General features: G+C 41.0%; 2 protein-coding genes across 2 annotated transcripts; one reads left to right on the top strand and one right to left on the bottom strand.

Annotated features, from left to right (window-relative positions):
- Nucleotides 1-69: 69 nt before the first annotated feature.
- On the bottom strand, nucleotides 70-18,506 carry tdrd9 (tudor domain containing 9). The gene is made up of 35 exons (XM_023398617.2): nucleotides 18,316-18,506; nucleotides 13,654-13,739; nucleotides 13,434-13,501; nucleotides 12,720-12,941; nucleotides 11,340-11,462; nucleotides 10,893-10,973; nucleotides 10,644-10,808; nucleotides 10,461-10,564; nucleotides 10,239-10,358; nucleotides 9,931-10,015; nucleotides 9,797-9,854; nucleotides 9,595-9,699; nucleotides 9,410-9,507; nucleotides 9,180-9,311; nucleotides 8,457-8,619; nucleotides 8,228-8,291; nucleotides 7,734-7,797; nucleotides 7,581-7,625; nucleotides 7,207-7,260; nucleotides 6,788-6,901; nucleotides 6,515-6,622; nucleotides 6,202-6,302; nucleotides 5,924-6,094; nucleotides 4,871-4,982; nucleotides 4,513-4,728; nucleotides 3,695-3,784; nucleotides 3,324-3,581; nucleotides 2,802-2,969; nucleotides 2,387-2,457; nucleotides 2,205-2,314; nucleotides 1,622-1,718; nucleotides 1,396-1,534; nucleotides 815-933; nucleotides 638-710; nucleotides 70-510 (listed from the first exon to the last, which is right to left on the bottom strand). The coding sequence occupies exons 1-35, from the start codon at nucleotides 18,441-18,443 to the stop codon at nucleotides 412-414; spliced, it is 4,011 nt and encodes a 1,336-aa protein (XP_023254385.1). The 5' UTR covers nucleotides 18,444-18,506; the 3' UTR covers nucleotides 70-411.
- rd3l (RD3 like) lies at nucleotides 14,713-17,782 on the top strand. Its single transcript, XM_023398614.2, has 3 exons — nucleotides 14,713-15,124; nucleotides 15,883-16,223; nucleotides 16,886-17,782. The coding sequence occupies exons 2-3, from the start codon at nucleotides 15,910-15,912 to the stop codon at nucleotides 17,247-17,249; spliced, it is 678 nt and encodes a 225-aa protein (XP_023254382.1). The 5' UTR covers nucleotides 14,713-15,124; nucleotides 15,883-15,909; the 3' UTR covers nucleotides 17,250-17,782.
- Nucleotides 18,507-18,845: the final 339 nt, after the last annotated feature.

Raw genomic sequence — 18,845 nt, 5'->3', positions numbered from 1 at the left:
GATAAATTTAACTTGACTCTTGGGTCACAATGAGACTATGTTTGAATGGAGACTGACTGACGAGCCTCATCTGTTGCAAACAACTATTTTTAATGGCCCACTGCTGAAACAATGTTACAACAAGCTATACAAGATGAATCCAATCAACCAATGGTACATTTCTCATTAGCACTCAACTGTTTACACAAAACAATTTTAGTAAAAGCTGCTAACAACAAGGAAAAGATCGAGGACTTTACTGTGCTGCTGAAAGCTACAGTTCTATTTGAATGTACAGAAAAGGTAAAGCATATATAATCCTCGCAACATTAAATTAAAACATTTTTTAAAATTAAATTCAAATTCCTGGCAATTGCTCTATTGTATCATTAGAATCAGTTCAACACAAATTCAATGTTTTTAAGTGCCTTTTTATGTGTTGAGGAGAGTAACAGGGTGTAGATGGAAGAGAACACCTCTTGTCTTTCCACCACCAGGCTCCACGATGTCCATCTTCAGAGAGGGATCCACCTACAGAACCGATAAACTTTGAAATACACAGAACTACAATGTGCTAGAAACTAAACATGTAAGTGAAGGAGTTGATGATAAAATGCAACGTAGCAGAAATGGACGAAAGAGCACCAATGTAACATACCTGGTTCCATTTCTCCATCTTCTCATAGTAAACTGGAGTGACCGCTTCCCTTGGAGGTGACTTGATGAACAGTCTACATTACACAATATAAACATAGATTACTAAATGCACACACACACACACACACACAGTTTGAACATTTAGACTTGATTTCTGTGGGTGTTATGTGTGTGTAACCTCGTGAGGCGTTCCCGACAGTCCTCCTGCAGGTGGCTAATCCTGTCAGGCCCCAGATGCAGAGTGCCACAGGGTCCGTCACACGCCAGACGGTTTATAGCCACCCGTAAAGCATTTATCTGAAAAAGAAAGAAAACTTAATGGTGTTGAGATCTATGAGTTTGTAATTTGTTGCAGATACAGGTAATCTTAGCTGTTGAAATACTGAGATTTAAAAAAAAAAAAAAAAAAAAAAAATCATACTAAGAAATATTATTTAGATTCCATGCAGAAATGCATCCCCTAAAAAGAAAAAAGAGTAAATTGCATCAAGTGCATTGTTACATTGTTCATGCACTTTTAGCTCCATATATTTCAGGGACAACGAGCATGCGAGGAAATGCTGCAACCCAGCTGTGTCTTTTTTGTCCGAGAGCATGAGGTGAAAAAAGTTGAAAATAGTTAAACGTCTGAAGAGATACAGTAAAAATCACCTGCAGACGCTGAGATGCAGCCAAAGAGTGACACAGACCTGAGGAAACTAATCAGTGTTCCTGCCCACTGTCAGGCGTCACACATCTGTCTCTGGTGACAGCTGTTACCTCAGTGATGTCCTCAACATCAAACTTGACGTCAAAGGCGAGTTCAATGTCGTGCTCAGGTAGGACACCCGCTTGCGTTTGACTGTTCCAACCCAGTCCACAGAGGGCACCGGTGTAGCAGGTCCTATCTTCATTAGTGCTAAGAAAATATACATAAATATTATTGTGACTTTTTGACTGTGCCACCTTTAAGGTGTGCAATGGTGAGTGCGTGTGTCTAACTAACCGCAACTCCATGATGGGGGTGAAGAGCATGGTAAGGAGTGCAGGCAGTCCGGAGACGTCTGGCATGATGGAGGTATCTTTCAGGAGAATGCGTGTACCTGCAACACAAACACACAAGCAGCAATATTGATATTTGGAAGAGGATGAACATGCTGAAAAACATACAGCCCTAGATTATTACGGTCTTTATAAAGCTGTTCTGATAAATCTGTTAACAATTTTTTTAATTCAGTACTCAGCAGTTTGGCCAGCTGACATTTGTTAAGTCCACTATTTATACCAAATCCTAAGAAAAAAATATCTGGGTCTTCAGTCTGTCTGGGCTCTATGAGACTATGTTCACTAGCTAGTTGCTAGGTGTTTGTTGTTTGGTGCCTGACAAGTTCTGTGCAGTGGGTTTATCACCATCTTTTTAGCTGAACATAATTTACAACCAAAACAATGAGCTAAAAGAGACTGTCACTTCTGGAAACCCCTTGCACATTACACAGTTAGTTGAACCATTAACATCAAAATATAATTAGTGGTGGCTCTAAAACAATGCTCATGGGTTCATATTTACACAAATATTTTGTTTCTGGTACCTGTGGAGTTGACTGACACAGACCCGGCCACCAGCATCCTCTGGTGTTTGTAGTGAGGGGTTTCATTCAGGGCCAGAGAGTTGATGCTGCACCTCTCTACACACACTGTCCTGGGAGAGGACGCACTCATAAGCAAGGAAAACTTACAAGTTTAATTTGGTATTGGTGTATATAATGTTTACTTGTAGTAGGTCTTGTGGCTCAAGCTGTGGAAGTTTATTTTGTGAGGACTGTTTGGTCCATGCAGATGAACCTGTGGTGTCAGAGAGAAGGAAGCAGTCAGATATCGCCTGATGTATTCATGCATCCACTGGTTATCGTGATTCAGATCTGGGCCCACTCTGTCGTCATTGTTCTATCAGACAGAATGGGTGTGCCTCTGAATAAACACCAATGAACTGAGCCACTGAAATGGCGCCATCTCCTGGACAAAACCATCACCCATCCAGTAACAAAATATCAGCATCTCCACACACAAACCCATTTTTTAATACTCAAGTTTTTTCTTAATGCAATCAGTTATAATTTTTTACTATTACTAAAATGTTGGTACAAATATGATATGAAAATATTCTGTAAGCTGTAGCTTATTCTTGCCTTTGTCTTTGAAAAGGACTTGTTGCTCTTAGAAAAGTGAGAGAGAAGGTTATCAATGAGGTCCTTCTCCTCTTTCTTTCGATCCTTCCAGGAGCTGCTGGCAGCATTGGGGACAAAGGCACCTGTTTCCATGTCCTTGTACAGGGACATCAGAGCCTCATGGTTTTGCTGCAATGGCACACAAAGACATCTTGACTGAGAAAAGCACAGATTCCTTCACTTCTACCTGAATCTGGGCTGGGATATTTTTCCTTAAAAATCAATTAAGTGTGTCTCAACAAATTGGGGCTTCTTGTAGGGCTTTGTAGTTTCTATGGATGTTGTGATGCCGTTTATTTGTCATGAAAACTTTGGTGTACACTTTTCAAGCCTGCAGGGGGCAAGTTGTTAAGTCTTAAGTAAATTAAGTTGTTGATATATTTTAGGTGAAGTATCACATGTTATGGTTTTTTGATTTATTCTATTGCACAGTGCCTAACACATTAAACGTGGGACAGCCTGAGCTTCCAACTGTTTTGTCACCTTGGAATCAAAGCTCTCTTCGGCCTTCACAGCATGTCCTTCCTCCACCAACATGTCCACCACGCTGGCGTTTGTTGTCTCCGTGTTGATCAGCACATGAACACGCATGCAATTGTGTAGGATGGAGTACAGCGACACAATGACTGACTTGCCCTTCACAAGCGTGATGAAACAGTCGCGGGCTCGGCTGCTCCACTGGTTCCCCATGATGATGGACTGGGCTGAAGGACGCATTCCAGTAACTTGGAACTCCTGAGCCTGAGACCATGAACACGGTGCTTGAATTAATATTTGTTCAAAGTTTGAAAAGTGAAATAAGGTAAATGTGTATTTACTATCCAGATAAATGATGCCACTCATAGTAATACTACCTGGAAAGGGTGAGACAGGAGGTCTGAGGGGAGCTCTCTGAGGCTGCTGGAGGCAACAACCCCCGTGTTGCCGAAGTCCAAGAAAAACACCTGCAGAATAACAGCAAACTCACTGTTCTCTGGTACATCAGATGGTATGAACTGCTGTCCTACACTCCTGTTTAAGAATTCCCTATGTTGTGTTTTTCCCCCTGACTTCTAAAGATTAGAAGAGAGAAGTACAAAATGCTCATTTGTCTGCATAAACACAAAATACAGACACTTCCAGATCTGGCCAGCAACACTTTCATTTCTGCAAACTTACATATATAAATTTTTCTTTTCTCTACCCCTATACCCTCTGCATTTCATTCACTTTCTTCATGTCTTTAGTAGAGATTTATTTTCCTGGCACCTGGCTAGATCACTAAGTTTAGAGAGATTACACCCTGAAACTCAGCTAGATAACTGTAGAACTTGGTGAAACCTGTCTCTGCAGCATTAAATACACTACTGAGCTACATCAAGCACATTATTAGAAGAAAACATTTTTGACATGGTGGTACAACCTATTAAGTGAAGAAAACAATCTGCATGTCTGAAAAACAGAAATCATTCTCCACCAATAGAATAATGCTGTCATATAAATTCATGAGCAACCTGTTTCAACCACTGGTGAAGAGGCAATATAAGCCTGTAAGTTGCAATCCCTTGTTCCGAAATGTTTAAAGTGTGAAAGTTATAACACGCTCATAGTAGGGAAAGTTGCTGGAAAAAGAAAACAGCACAGGATGTGCTACATCTTGACCAGAGAATTGCAGTGTGCAAGCGATATTCACCTCCACTGTATTGCCACGCATGTGCAGGATCTTGGCACGGTAGTACAGGCTCTGCTCATTAATCTCAGAGTACGGTGCCAGACACAGCAGGTTGGGGTAGAGTGACACAGTTACAGGATGCAGTGTGCGTTTGTTAATATCAGCTGTCAGATGGCGCTGCTTCTCCAGGCTGGCTTCATCTGCCTGGAACCCCCAGAAATTCCCCACCTCCACCACCTGCAGCAGAGATCAGAGTTGAGAGAGGACACATTCATTAAAGATTCAGACATTTAGTCAAAAACCCAACAGATGGCCTTCAGAGTTTTTCTCAGCATCTCTTTTGAAATTTGTCAGACCAAGTTAAATGTAGAAGACTGACCTCTGTGATGTTGACCACAAACAAGCGGTTGAGGGGTAGCTTATCTGGGTCAATAGTGCTGCTCACCACTCCCACTGGGCAGACAGACTGGTTCTGGAAGTCGACATTCACTCTGTACAGAAATGGCACAGAACTGGACTTTAATATTATGTGCACATTCACTTTCACTGCACTCACACTGTGAACACGGTGTCAGACTGTATCTATTGCTGCTTTGATGTTGAATGTCATAACATCACATTATTTTAATGAGTTTACAGAGCTGTCTGGCAAGTGTTCACAAGGTATCTTACATCAAAAGATAACTTGCAAACATAAAAGTTTGTTCAGTTGACCACAACAATTGATGCAATGATTTTTCAAAAGAAGTACTGTTTATCCGACAAGACTGGAAGTATTAGTATTAGAGAAAAAGAAGCAGCCTGTCTTAGTAACATATCTTGTAGCAAGGTAAATGCTTGCCAGTATGTGGGCTTGAATGCAGTTCCTTTGGTTTGAGCGGAGCATTAAAAAAACATAATGCCAAAGTATCAAAATGGAAAATCTATTCAAGCTTACCAAAACATGCCAACATTTTTTTGAGTTTTAGCCAGGTGGAAATATCACTGTTAAAGGGAAAGTAATAGTGAGAATAGTCTGTGAGCTGTGTTTTTGTTTGATATTTAATAATATGCCAAGTCACCCCATCTCCCACCTCCCAGAGGGAGGTAGGAAGGAGCTGGTGCTGTGTCTGCCTAAAACCTACCCTCTCTGAGTCAAAGTGATTTCTGTGGAAAGTCATGCAGAGTGCTAGGATGTCAGATTATATTAAGGCTCAGCGCATGGGCACTGACCAATACAGCCTGTGGTGCAAGGGGCTCCTCTTTCCAAAAAGGCGGTTTCACCCCTCAAAAAACACAGTCAACCCTTGTGCTCTCATGAATTTTTTTCCCCCTCACTGATCAAATTTAAGATAATTTTTCCAAATACATGCAGCAACAGATTTCACTCACACAGACAGGGAGAGAAGTAAAGTTCTGTATAGGTTTCCATTATGTGTCATTAAAGCCATACCGTGCATATTTCATGTGAGTTATGTTTCTGTTCCCGGCAGATTTTTCAATTTGTTCATTGGAGTAAACCGACAGCTCCATGGAACGACTCAGCTGGGCCAGGAGAAGGGCAAGGGACACCTCGGGCAGCACCCCTGAGTCCTGAGATGTCCTGTAAAACTCAACGTACGCTCTGAGTGCACACACACAGTCAGATAATGAGTGTGCAAATTTAAGTTCTTTATTAAAAAAAATGCATTGTATAGACAAAGTGCTGAGGTTTGATGTGCCTCCATTTACCTGGAGCTCTCAAAGGAAATGCTTTTGACCTGTCCACACAGGCGGAACAGAGACTGCAGCTGCTTGTAGTAAAGGAAACTGTACGGAGGGAGGTTCCTCATCTGGACACAACACAACAGCTGATTTTACAATTACAAGATCCCAACTTCCTCATTAACTAGTTTAAAAGATTATAGTCAAACTAGCTGCCCCATAAGAGTAAAGTATCAGTCAAGGAGGAATCACATTTTAAGATCTGCCTGTTCTAAACATGTTTCACAACTATGATTTCAAACAGTAATCAGTTCTTGGCTGCCAACACAAAGGTTTATACCATCACTGTTGTTCTGGGGTTATAGCCACTTAATTCTCTGGAGGCCAGGTCTTCATCTATTTCCCCCTGTAGGAAGTAGTTGGGGTAGTAGGCACCAGCAATGACCACCTACGACAGAGTTAGGTGCAATAACAAAACTGACATTTAGGTGTGAATATACAACTGCATATCTATTAACTCCAATAACAGACCTGAGTTGTAGACTAACTACACTTGGATCTGGGAAATCATTTACGGTATGTACATCCCATCATGTCCAGCACTGCCTCTAACCTGAAGAATGAACTTCTGCTTGTGTGTGCTGGTGTAGTCTGATGGTTCGTTGTCCTGCACATGCATGTTGAACTGGGACACACGCTTCTTTAGGTCCTCATACAGCTCTGCAACCTGGACAGTGAGTTACGGATGAGGAGGGCGGAGCCACAAATCTTTTCAAACATCTTAATTTCAAATCGATTAGCTCGTTAACATTACATGAGAAAATAGTAATCTGTGCACCAACAGGTTACAATCAACCAGTTAAAATCTGCCATGAAACTTGAACTTTAAAACAAGGTATTTTTTATAAACTCCATTCTTGCCATTAAAACTTAACAGAAAATTGGCTATATATACACACACATATATACACACACACAGACAGACAGACACACACACAACAATGAATTCATCTCTCTGCATCGTCTCTGTACCTCCCTGATCCTCTTGATCTGAATGAAGTTCTCTCTTCCCCAGTCCAGCTCGTCCTAAGAGGAGAGAGCAGCAGGCTCATTGCTCATTCTACTTTCCCTTGGCAGCTGCTCTGTACATTATAGTTTTGTGCTTTATGTTGTTCACACAGTGCTATGATGATTTATTAACAATGGCACTGAGAAATTATGTTAACCTCCATGCCAATCATAAAAATAATTTAAGATGAATGACTGGAGTTTCAAGAGATGGCTCCGTACAACAGCAGTATTATTTTGAAGCTATATAAAATTTTTTTTTTTTTTTAAAAATCAGCATTTTTTTTATGTATGTTGCTTTTTGCTGTGAGCTCATGATTGGTTGTTGTTTGGTTCACCTTTGGGTGTCTCAGATGTCCTCTCTTTTTGGATGAGTGCCATGCCTAACAGTGAAACAATAGAGAAGGGTTTTAAAAACAACAGCCATGAGGTAAATATGTGATTCCACTGAGCAACACAACTTGCTGTTGACTTGACATCAAACACATTACCTTGAAGGCATTGACAAAAGCTATGGAATCACTTGGTGTGCCACGGGCAAAGGCCAACTTGCTCCTGGAATTACAAATACCATTCAGTGCAGATAAAAACAAAGATATAATACAGAGAACCTGTTTCTAGCCTGTAGTCTGCTGAAGACATGTTGCGGTTTGTAACGTGGACTTTTTAGGCATCTTGTGCAAGAAAAACAATCTGTTCTGTTTTAATGACCACACTCATTTTTTTTTTGGCATTTCATCATTTTGTATGACCACAGAGAGCGGCATCATGTTTGGACTGTGAGCATTTGCTTTCTACTGCAAGGCATCTCATTAGCCACAAAACACTGCAATGGGACCAAAGATATAAAAGTGAGTCAACAGTCAAGAGAGGAGCCTAGACTTCATCGAGTCCCAGATATCCTGTGCCCCTTTGTTGGGATTCAAAAACTATCTATACTGACAGCCCAGCTGTCTGTGAATTATTGCAGCTGGATGTGACTCACCTGTGGCCAGCAAGCTGCTGCATGGATGGTATGGCAAAGAAACTCTTCAGAGAGTGTGAGGCAGCTGGGGATATAACAAACAAACAATCACAAAAACATGTTACATGCAGACCAACGCATTCCAAGAGTGCAATGATGACAGATTTGTTGATCAATCTATGTCTTTACGAATGCACACGTGCATATGCGGAAACTGAGTCCCATTTCAGCTGTGTAATGACAGACTGACCTATGATGAGGCACTCGTCTAGGCAGCCAAAGACATGGCCCAGGACAATCATCTTCCCCAGGCACAGGTCCACAGGCAGGTGGGCCAGCACTCGACCCAGGAACGTCAGCTCGCCATCCTCATTTTGACCTTTGCCATCACCTTTCACAGACAGTGCACCCATCTGCAGAATAAACACTCAACCAGTGTGAAGACAGAAAGCTTTACTTATACCAGCTAATCAACTCCTAAACATTACCTCAGATTAGGTTTTACTTTTAATATTTGATGATTTGGACATGTAAATGGTTCATCTCGTTCTTAACTTCACTAATTTGTAATAAAAATTTATGGGTATTGATGCATATTGTGTTTTTGTATTATGACCTCATTATCTTGAAATGCCTTTATAAAGCATTTGTAATTTTGACTTTCTTACTATAAGACTAAATAAAAACAAAAATCTTTCTCTGAAATATTTATAATTTATCATTGATGAGAGCAAAAACAAGCTAACACTGCCCTACATTAGTCTCACCTAACAGACTTGACGATACTAACACTGGCTGACGCAAAGCTCCTGTGAGAGAACTCCAGGTCTAATACTCTGTGACAGAGCTGAGTGGTCAGCTGCCTGCCCGAATACACAACAGTCATCATCACAGCCACAAATTCAAACATACTTGACTAGACATTAGTGTCTCTCTCAGGGAAGAATCATCAATCTGGCATCTTTTTACTGACCTCTTTGAGTTGGAGTACCGTTCTCACTATGTCACCAAGGTTGGGGGGTGAGAGGGCTGTTGAGAGGAGGGAGCGGGGATCTCCCATGTCTAGCAGCTTCACCTTCAGCATGATGGTGGCCAAGGGGGCAAGCTGAGAAGAACGCAAACAGTATGGCACAGATTGGTTGTCAGAGCCATTCTCAACACTGCAAAAATAAAAATCTCTGGTGTTGGAATATATTTTCTTACCAGCATCTCAGGGATCATGTAATCTGGGATTTCATTCCTCCAGAAATCTTTGGAGACAAGACGGTAACAGTAGCCCTTCGACACTCGTCCTGCCCTACCTGACAGAGGGAGGAGATAAGTGAGAGAGGTCAGAGGTGAACAGACACTTTGCACGCAGTTAAAGCTCTGTGCTGTAGTTGCCATACCTCTGCGCTGGTTGCAGTTGGTTTTGGATGCCCAGGTGAGACGTAGAGACTGAAAATTGGTATCTTGGTCACAGACCATGTGACGGGCCAAGCAAAAATCGATCACTGTGATGATAAAAAAAAGAGCCATTACAAATAAAAATAAATAATAGAAAATAATAATAATAATAATTAACCCAAGCTGAGGGACAAAAATATCCACCATATTTAACGTCCGGAACAGTCACCGAACTCTCTGCGATGTTGGTGGAAAGGATGACCTGTGAAGATGCAAATATCATCAGTACAGCTGGTACTCCAACACATGTGAGACAGAATAAGATAAACTGCTTTTACCTTTCTGTATCCAGGGACAGGGAACAGAAACACACCGTTCTGCTCCTCCAGCGTCACGGTGGAGTGGAGAGGATAAACCTGCAATCTGAATAACGGAAGTCCATTCGTTGTAATGGTAAATATAAACATTCATCACAAGTAAAAAGGTAATGTAAGTTAATAAGAACTCTGTGTTTTAGAGATGTTCACTCTAATCATCATCACTAAAACACAACACTTAAAAAAAGGAAGCCAGAGAAATGGCTAAAGAAGACAATGATATTAGCTACAGAGAAAGCTTAAACATACAGGTAAACTCAAAAGCCCACCTTTTGTGGACCAGCTTGGCCAAGGCCTCCTGCATGTAGCTTATCTCATGTATACCAGGAAGGAAAACCAGCACACTGCCTCTCTCTGACAGAGTCATGCCACCTTCTTTCTCAGCTTTTCTGCTCACACACAAACACACATTTCAACACATAACTGAACAAACAGGGGACAACAGCGCGTCTGACCAAGCAGTTAAGTGTGCTAAAACACCAAGGCTTCACCTGGAATCTTTGCCCTCCATCTCGTCAAAGCTCTGGATGAGACTGATGGCCAGATTGTACATCTCTACTGAGATATGAGGGTCATCAATATGAAGCAACTCAACCTGGCGAAGAAGCATACAAATATGTAGACTGTACAATACAGAGAACAGCAGCATCAGTCAACAACTACTTTCTCATTACCCTGTATGGAAACATGTTTTGGATCTCATCTAGATAAAACTCTTCAATGGCATAGGGTGCCCCCTCCACTTCAAACACGTAGGCTGGGTTCATCTTGCCACGAATTGGGGTGCCAAAGTACTCAGCAAACTCTCTGCAGTTGATGGTGGCCGACATGAGGATGATCTGAAAAAACACAGGTTATACGAGTGAGAGTTCAACTGACTGAGGACAACAGAGGAGGGATGTTTACTTTGATCTAGCAATTACCTTGACATAACGAGAGTTGGAATGAAGGAGTTTTCTCAAAACCAGTAAAAGAAAGTCCATCTCCTCAGTACGCTCATGAACCTTGGGTAAAGGCAGAGTTGTTAAACAGCCACATTTGGATAATAGTCACTAGTGACAATAGTCACTAATCTACGATTAGAAAATAGGATCTAATGATTAAGCCATTCCCATGTATAAGCATAAAATGTAAATGAAACCAAAGCAAAACATGACAGACATGATGAAACTGATAATTAAAGCAAAATAAAATGTGGCAAATTTGAATTTAGAAGTCCATCTTACTCAGTAAAATTAATACTATTTTGATTCAATATGCAACGTATGAGCTTTTTAAGGGAAATCATTTGTAATCTAGACAAAAAACAAACTCAAAATCTCAGTACCAGTTATTTTGAAATGTACATGTTCATTTAAAATGCTCCTCACCTCATCTACGAAGATGTGGGAGTACTCTGTGAGGCACTTGGCTGAAACCAGTTTTTGCAGCAGCACTCCTGTCGTCATGTAGATTAGCCGGGTGTGCTCAGTAGCCATCTTCTCCAGTCCAACCTGAAATACAAATATTCAGAGTTTCATATAAATCCGTCCAACACATATCCATGAATTTTGACATTGTAAATCAATACTATCTGTTTTTTTGGCACTCTCACAGCAGATTTAGAATTTGTTTCTCTACAAAAACCTGAGAATCTTGTCATCTGAACATCAGCTCATAGAAATCACCACTCTGTCTCCCTGGGGGATGCACTTCTTCAGTGCCATACCATCTATGTTTTGGTTTCCTTACAAAGGTCATAAATATTCATGGTGTTTTATATATCATTTTATTACATTACAGCACTGCACAGATCCACTGAGTTCCAGGGCACACTTTTGTTATACATTTTCCATTGGCAAATCAAGGCATTCCTTGCCATGTAAAACACAGAAACACACACTTATTGTCTCCCATTAAGGTTATATTCCACTGCCTCAGAGAGATGAACAGAAGAAGCCACAGTAAACTTCCTCTACAATGGCTTTAGGCCTAAACTTTTTGCAGTGTCTTAAAAATAATGTCTGCAGGGCCAACATGACCATTTCTGGTTGGTTTTGGAGGAAATACCAGTGACCTGAGATATAATCCATTGCTACCCTGTCTGACCTCAGGGAAATACTTTTGCTTCGCTGACTCAACTCTGAGCACAAAAGAACTTTTCATTCATTGACTGCACGACTTTCATAAACCAAGACAAAAAAAAAAAAAAAAAAAAAAAAAAAAAAAAAAAAAAAAAAAAGGAACAGAAAAGCTGCAGAAAAGCTAAAAAAAAATTAAAAATCACCTTAGCAATATATAGAATAAAGAACATAATATTCAGGTTATGCTGCATTACCTGACCATTATATCTCTCTTAGTAACATCAACTGTTTATTATTGCTCCCACTTAAATTACATCATCTTTAACTCCAGAGGTCTGCATCGAGCGGAGGAGACAACAGTTATTATTAGCACTGTTTCAGAGCTCTGCACAATACAGTCAGACACCCTGGCAACAAAGCACACACAAGAGCTTGTCAACACATGCATACAAAAACTTGTTTTTTAACTGCCAGACATGAAATGAGTGCTTTTTGTGCAGTCTAAAGTGAATCATTACAGGTCAATGGTCAGATGCTGTTACATAAGAGTGGTACAGGTGTTAGTCTCATTCTTTTTCTCCCTTATATATTATAAAATGAATAAATGCATGGCCTTTCATATTTGCAGGCCCATATATGTATTGTACAGTTTAAATAAACCCGATTCAATCTAAATATTACACCAACCTGACATCCCACCAGACTACCCAGAGTACACTTTCTCTGTGCGGCAACCCATCGAGCAATACTGGTGGCCCCAATTTTGCGAGGCTGGGTGACCACAATGTTGCACGAGGCATTTTTCTCGTTGTAGTGGTCCAGAATATACTGAGGCAGCTGGGTGGTCTTGCCACTGCCTGTGGCTCCTCGAATAATCACTACAGAGTTGTTTTCTATGAGGGAAATCAGCTGGAAGCACACACACACACACACACACACACACACACACACACAGAGAGTTAACAAAAGAAAAAACAGAAACCCATTTGGCTATTTGTACCATATCATCAACATAAAAAAGAAATTTAAAAATCAGTTATGAAATAGTAGTGCAGATGGATGTGCTAAGCTGATTTGTAATCAGAAGTCCAGACTTTATAATCTGCATTAAGAAAGTGCAGCTTAAATGACAGCATGAGCTCCTAAAATATACACACACCACTCTATTAAACAACAGTGAATTTCAAGTTAGGTGTTGTCCTGCAGCATCAAATAACATTGAGTTCATCTTGGGCAAACAGTAAAAGCTTTAAAGTACCAGTGTCCTAAGGACATAGTGACATTCTCAGTAAAAGTCTATACATGACCAAAAGAAAAAGAACTACAGGAGAATGAGTGTGCACTTAAAGACCATCAGACTGCGTGGTTGGGTGTATGCGGCATATGGACACTACATTTTACCTCCTGTCTGTTTTTAGTTATCGGCAAGCTGGGGTACTCGTAGCTCGCGAGTGCAGGAGGAGCAGTACCTTAAGATTCAGATTACAATACAAAGTACAGATTAATATGCATAAGAAATACAGTGCAACAGTCTATTGCAGATTTTTGTACATTTTACAATGAAAGCAAACATGATTTTAGAAGAAGAAAAGAAAAAGTCAACACAAAGTTCAAAACTCACTCCTCACTGTAGTTTCTGTTTTTTTTAACCCCTCTCTGTCAGGGTTCACAGTCTTCAGGCTGCCCTCTTCAGGAACCTCTTCTGGTCTGAAAAGAAACAAAATTAGAGTCATTTTAAGCAGTTTATTAAGTGGTAATGACTTGATAAGCTACTATGCATAGGAACTGAAATTTTCAGGCTTTTTAACTCCATTTTCCACTTAGATTACAAACACACTTAATTCAATTTCACAGACCAAACAGCAATCTTTTTATGTTCTGCTTATATGGGACAAGTTTCCTTCTCTCTATTCATATGACAGACAACATTCCTTCAGTAATTCTGGATAGCAATGTATAGGTAAAGGATATAGTGTAATACTCAGTTTGATCTCAGAAAACATAACTGCCAAAGGCCCAAAGAAGCACTTGGTAAGAAATATGCAATCACTGAATAATAAATCTGTTGCATGTACTGTGGACAGGCTAAAATAAGAGGCTGAACTTTAGCAGCTTTAATAAATTCCCTTCCAGACCCTGGATAAATTTTAGATCAGTGTCTCAGTGCTGCGTTTTATTCCTGAATGCAATAGCTTGTAGCAATGTGAATATGCTACAATTTGTCAGCCATCATCACCTTCGCTACATCCATTGTGGCTAAGACTGGGTACTGCAGCACTTAACGCTATTTGACACAACAGACAGACCAAGACTGGGGCAGTTCTCAGAACTGATGGCGTTTTTTTTTTATCACTTAAAAAGACTCCAATTCTAAGTTGAGTAACACTGAATTTATAATTAAAAGTAAACTCTGAATGCAAGTTCACAGTGAGTGAAAATACCAGCAGCTCTGCCCACTTCGTTACTTAATGCCATGTCTAACTTTGCTCCGAGTCTCTGCCTCCTCTGGTCAGCTCAGCCAGGCCTGCAGCACTGTAGCCTGGAGTGCATTCCCAGTTGTCTCTGCCTCTCCCTTTCTCTTCGTGAGGGGAGGATTTTATCGCAACAGCAGGCACAAACTCTGACAGAGGAGCTCAAATACAACACACCCACGGCTCGTGCGCACACATGCACTCTCGCCCTCTCTCTTTCTCTCCAATGCACAAGCTACAAAGCAGCTGACCTTACAACAAAGCTGCACACTGCACAGAGGAGAGTGGGGTGAAAGAAGAGGAGAGGTGACAGCTCTTAGTCAGTTAGCAGTGTGTGACTAACTCTCCTGGAAAAAGTCTGCGTGACAGGAGCAGCGGAGGGATGATAAGGACAAGACAATAACTACAACACAAAGAGGAAAAACGATTCCAACAGATTGCTGCGGACACACACGATATGCTCTTTTGATGGCATTTGACAACAAGGGATGTAGTCGACAGCGAGTGAAGGAATGAAGTTTGCTTGGACTGACAAAAGCTGCAGACTGTACTCTGTGAAAAGCTCATCTTTGCTCATTTTCTGAATATCTCAGAAAAGCGTCAGCAGTGCAGTTTTCACCTGTAAGTACAAATCTTTCCTTTCAATCTTCAGTCAAATGTTAGTGTGATGATTCTGTCCTGCACATGCTGGAAGAATCAGTTGTCCAAGTAATAATTTTTGTTTTTATTATTTTTGGAGCGCTCAAGCAGGAATCAAATCAGACATGAGAAAACTGCACTGTTTTTGCAACCTTACGATGTGTAAAGTGCTCAGTGAGGCTGACCTCTGACCCTGCAGGCTTTGTAATCCATCTGGAGGCTGTGTTGAATCCATCATCTTGAAATCATCTTTTTCAGAGTTTGACTTGAACTGAAGGCAATCATAGCACCCATCAGGCAGAGACCATAGGTCGGCTTAGATAGGGGGTGATCATCCTTCACTGTCAACCTTAAAGCATTAATTTCAATAGGGCTACAAAGTTATGGTTAAAATGAGAAACAAAATTTTCTCATTTAGGTTGAGATTTTCTAGCACATTTCTCACTGTGGTCTTACAAGCTGAAAATATGACCCCGTTTTGGTACAACTACAGTTTTTTTTCTTCAGGAATTTCTTGATTTTGACAAATTCCTCTAGAGCTCGTTTTCCAACATTATTCTTCCATTAGCTTTACCTACCCCTTGCACAGTTCGTCTCATGGTGTAATGTTCTCTTGTCATTTGAAGGTGCAATTTAGAGAGAACTTGGCACTTGCTTTGAAGCAAGAAATATTAAAGCATATTCAAATGCTTTAAAATGGCTTCACGGCACAGAATAACAAAGAATTCTTGCTTTTTCAGTTTTCAGGATTGTCTGCTGTGACCGCCATGCCCCTGTTCAGCTGGATGAAGTGGCCACATGAGACAAGAGTGCAGACTCAGGATGAAGCACCACCTCTTAAGACCTCAGGGGTTGTGCCCAACCGCATGTTGATCAGAGAACTCCTGTGGCATGTGGAGGAACGTGAGCAGCTGGCAAGGGAACTGGAGCGAGAGCACAGGCTGGCCCACAGCACCATGGGTCTCCACTGGTTTCAGAAGTACCCTAGGTTACGGACCCTCATCCCCACATCGGAGCTACACCAATTGGAGTTCTTGTGTGCCCAGATCCCACCCATCCACGCAGCCACCGTCCTTTCCAGGTGTTTGGTAGTGGACATGCCATGCTCCATCCTCACATTAGTATGCTGTCAACAGTGGCTAGTTGCTATTGCATCAACACAAGGCCTGACAGCAGGCAAAGCAGAGAAGACCCAAAGGGAAAGAGAGGCAGGGCGAGCTGCCAAGAAAGCCATTATGTGTTACTGTCACAGAGGCAGGCAATGTAGGGTGTGAACATGTGAAGGTGAAGGATGCCCTGTAAGGCTGAGCGCAGCCAGACTGCCGGGGTTTCCTTTCATCATCTCTATGTTAGCAATTATGATATTAAAAAGGAGGTTGAAGTGTTGTTCTACATGTTTGAGCACTGTGACCTACTTACTCATTTCCCATACAACCCACTTCTAGGTCACTAGTATGTGCTTACATAACCACATTACCAGAGAATAACATATTTAGTAAGATAGGTGTTATAATGTTTGTACCATTTCCACAAATCTGTGCTGTTGTCCTAGATACGTCATTCTTGAAACTACAAGAGACTCAAAAGCTGGAAGACCATACAGGTCTTAGTTTTTGAGATGGGTAAAATACAGAAACATTAGAAACTCATGGCTGAAATTGTGGGAGGCTGACATTGCGTTGATATAAATCCTTGAAACTTCAACAAGTGTTTAATTAACTATATCGGTGCATTGTTCCACAGGTTTCGTGAAGTGCTTGCCACTAACAACATAAGGCCCTGGGAGCTGGCATCTGTGTTCAAGCAGGTGCTGAGGGACTTCCTGAGCCAAAAGCAATATGATGATGAGGACGACCTCTCAGTGCAGCCAACACAGCTCCAACCAATGGAGGCTTGGACCAGTCGCTACAAAATGAAGCAGGGCTTTGTCACACCTACCGTCCCCAACTGTGGAGACCAACCAAGGGACGAGATCCCAACAATCTCTGGATATGTGGACCGGGCCATGCGGCACTCCAGTTCATTCACAGCCAACAGGGACTGGGATCTTCCATATTACTATCCAGTTCCTCTCAGGCCCAAGGGGTCATACAGCACTACTCTGTGAGAGAATAAACTGCTCAACGTCCGCAATCTTGTGTTTAACACACGGACAACCAGTCATCACATCCTCAGCATGGAGATGAGATTCAAAACTTGATTATTTGTATTAGTTTTAGATATTTCAAGGCTTGTGACCAAAATGCATTTCATTACAAGAACTAGTTTTTTGCCTGCCTGCTCTTTATAATCCCATACTTCTGAGTGGTTTTCTGTAGTCCTGATTACAGACATCAGAGTTGAGGATGTATTTCAAGAGGTATATTGTAAGGTAGTAAAAGAGATGTCATGTGGGCACGGGATTTGAAAAAATGAACAACCTGGACAAAGTAGTAACAGGTTTTTGGCTAGCTGGTCTTTAAAGAGAAGCAAAGTGTACCTGTGAAATCTCATCACAGGCTGAAAATGTCTGAGTTTTGCAAAGTTCAACCAAAGACTGTTATTCCCCTTCTCACATTATTTCATCTGAACAGTTTTGAGAGCCATAAAGAGGTAAAACTATCAAGTAGTTTAAAAAAAAAATGAAAAAATAAACAACATTTGTATAGTATACATGTTTTTGTCTTATTTGCCATCTTGTTAATCCTTGTCCCAACGCAACCTGAGTATTAGATTAGTATGAGAAAATAACAGCTGAAAAAATTGATCATCTGAACCATTAAAAACTGTTTTTTTCTGGTCAGAATTTTATGAGGGGGCCTAATGATGGCAGTATTTCCAAATTCTGGTTACAGCTTAAAAATCCCTGCTACAGTAACTGAAAACCTCCATTTGACACAACGGCAGTATTAAAAAAAAATTACAATTAGGCAGACAGTTTAAACAGCTACAGATAATTAACTACCATGTTGGCTACAACTCAACACAGGCCATCGTCCTCCAACACGTGTGTCGTTGCTACTACTATATTTTCAAACTTTAACCAGTTTGTGGCTGTGATAAAAGAGACACCTACAGCCTGCTATATTTTCAAACTACTCGCGCAGGGCAGGTGGGAAGCAGGGATGCTAGCTAGCATGAGGTTAGCCAACTTTAAGCTAGCTGACCACTGAATTCGCCTCAGGCTAGCTCACCTGATCTCTTTCGACGTTGGTTCATCGACCTTTCTTTCAACAGCCTCTTCTGTAAGTTTAATGTTTGCAAACGTGGTCCCCGAGGTGAACCAGCCCGAAATCTGTTCTGCGGTGAACACTTTCTTCATCTTGCATCTGTTTAAATTAAGTACATTCTTCAGTCGTGTCTCTCTCTCCCACCTGGTAAAGTCAGCTTGGTTGAATTCAAAGCGCGAGACAACCGAGGTGAACGAACTCAAGTCGCCCCCTGGCGGTTGGACTAAAAACTGCAAAAAGCGAAAAAATAACAAGAAGCTCATGTTCACAATTCGAAAATAATTTGTTGGAAAAAATATGATTTTATATATATATATATATATATGAAAAAAAATATGATTTTATATATATACGATATGATAATACCCCATTTCCATAAGGCCCCATTGGGTCCCTGAATAGTTTGAGAATGAAAATTATGTAAATCACATCCAGTGGCCTTCATATTTCAACCCAGCTGCACACCTATGGGTGATTTTGGACCGACACGTTAG

The sequence above is a fragment of the Seriola lalandi genome, unplaced genomic scaffold, assembly GCF_002814215.2.
Source record: "Seriola lalandi dorsalis isolate HSWRI2012SDOR001 ecotype SW California unplaced genomic scaffold, Sedor1 jcf7180002049666, whole genome shotgun sequence".
Classification (NCBI taxonomy): domain Eukaryota; kingdom Metazoa; phylum Chordata; class Actinopteri; order Carangiformes; family Carangidae; genus Seriola; species Seriola lalandi.
The sequence above is the reverse complement of the archived record's forward strand: the minus strand, read 5'-3'. Positions and strand labels throughout refer to the sequence as shown.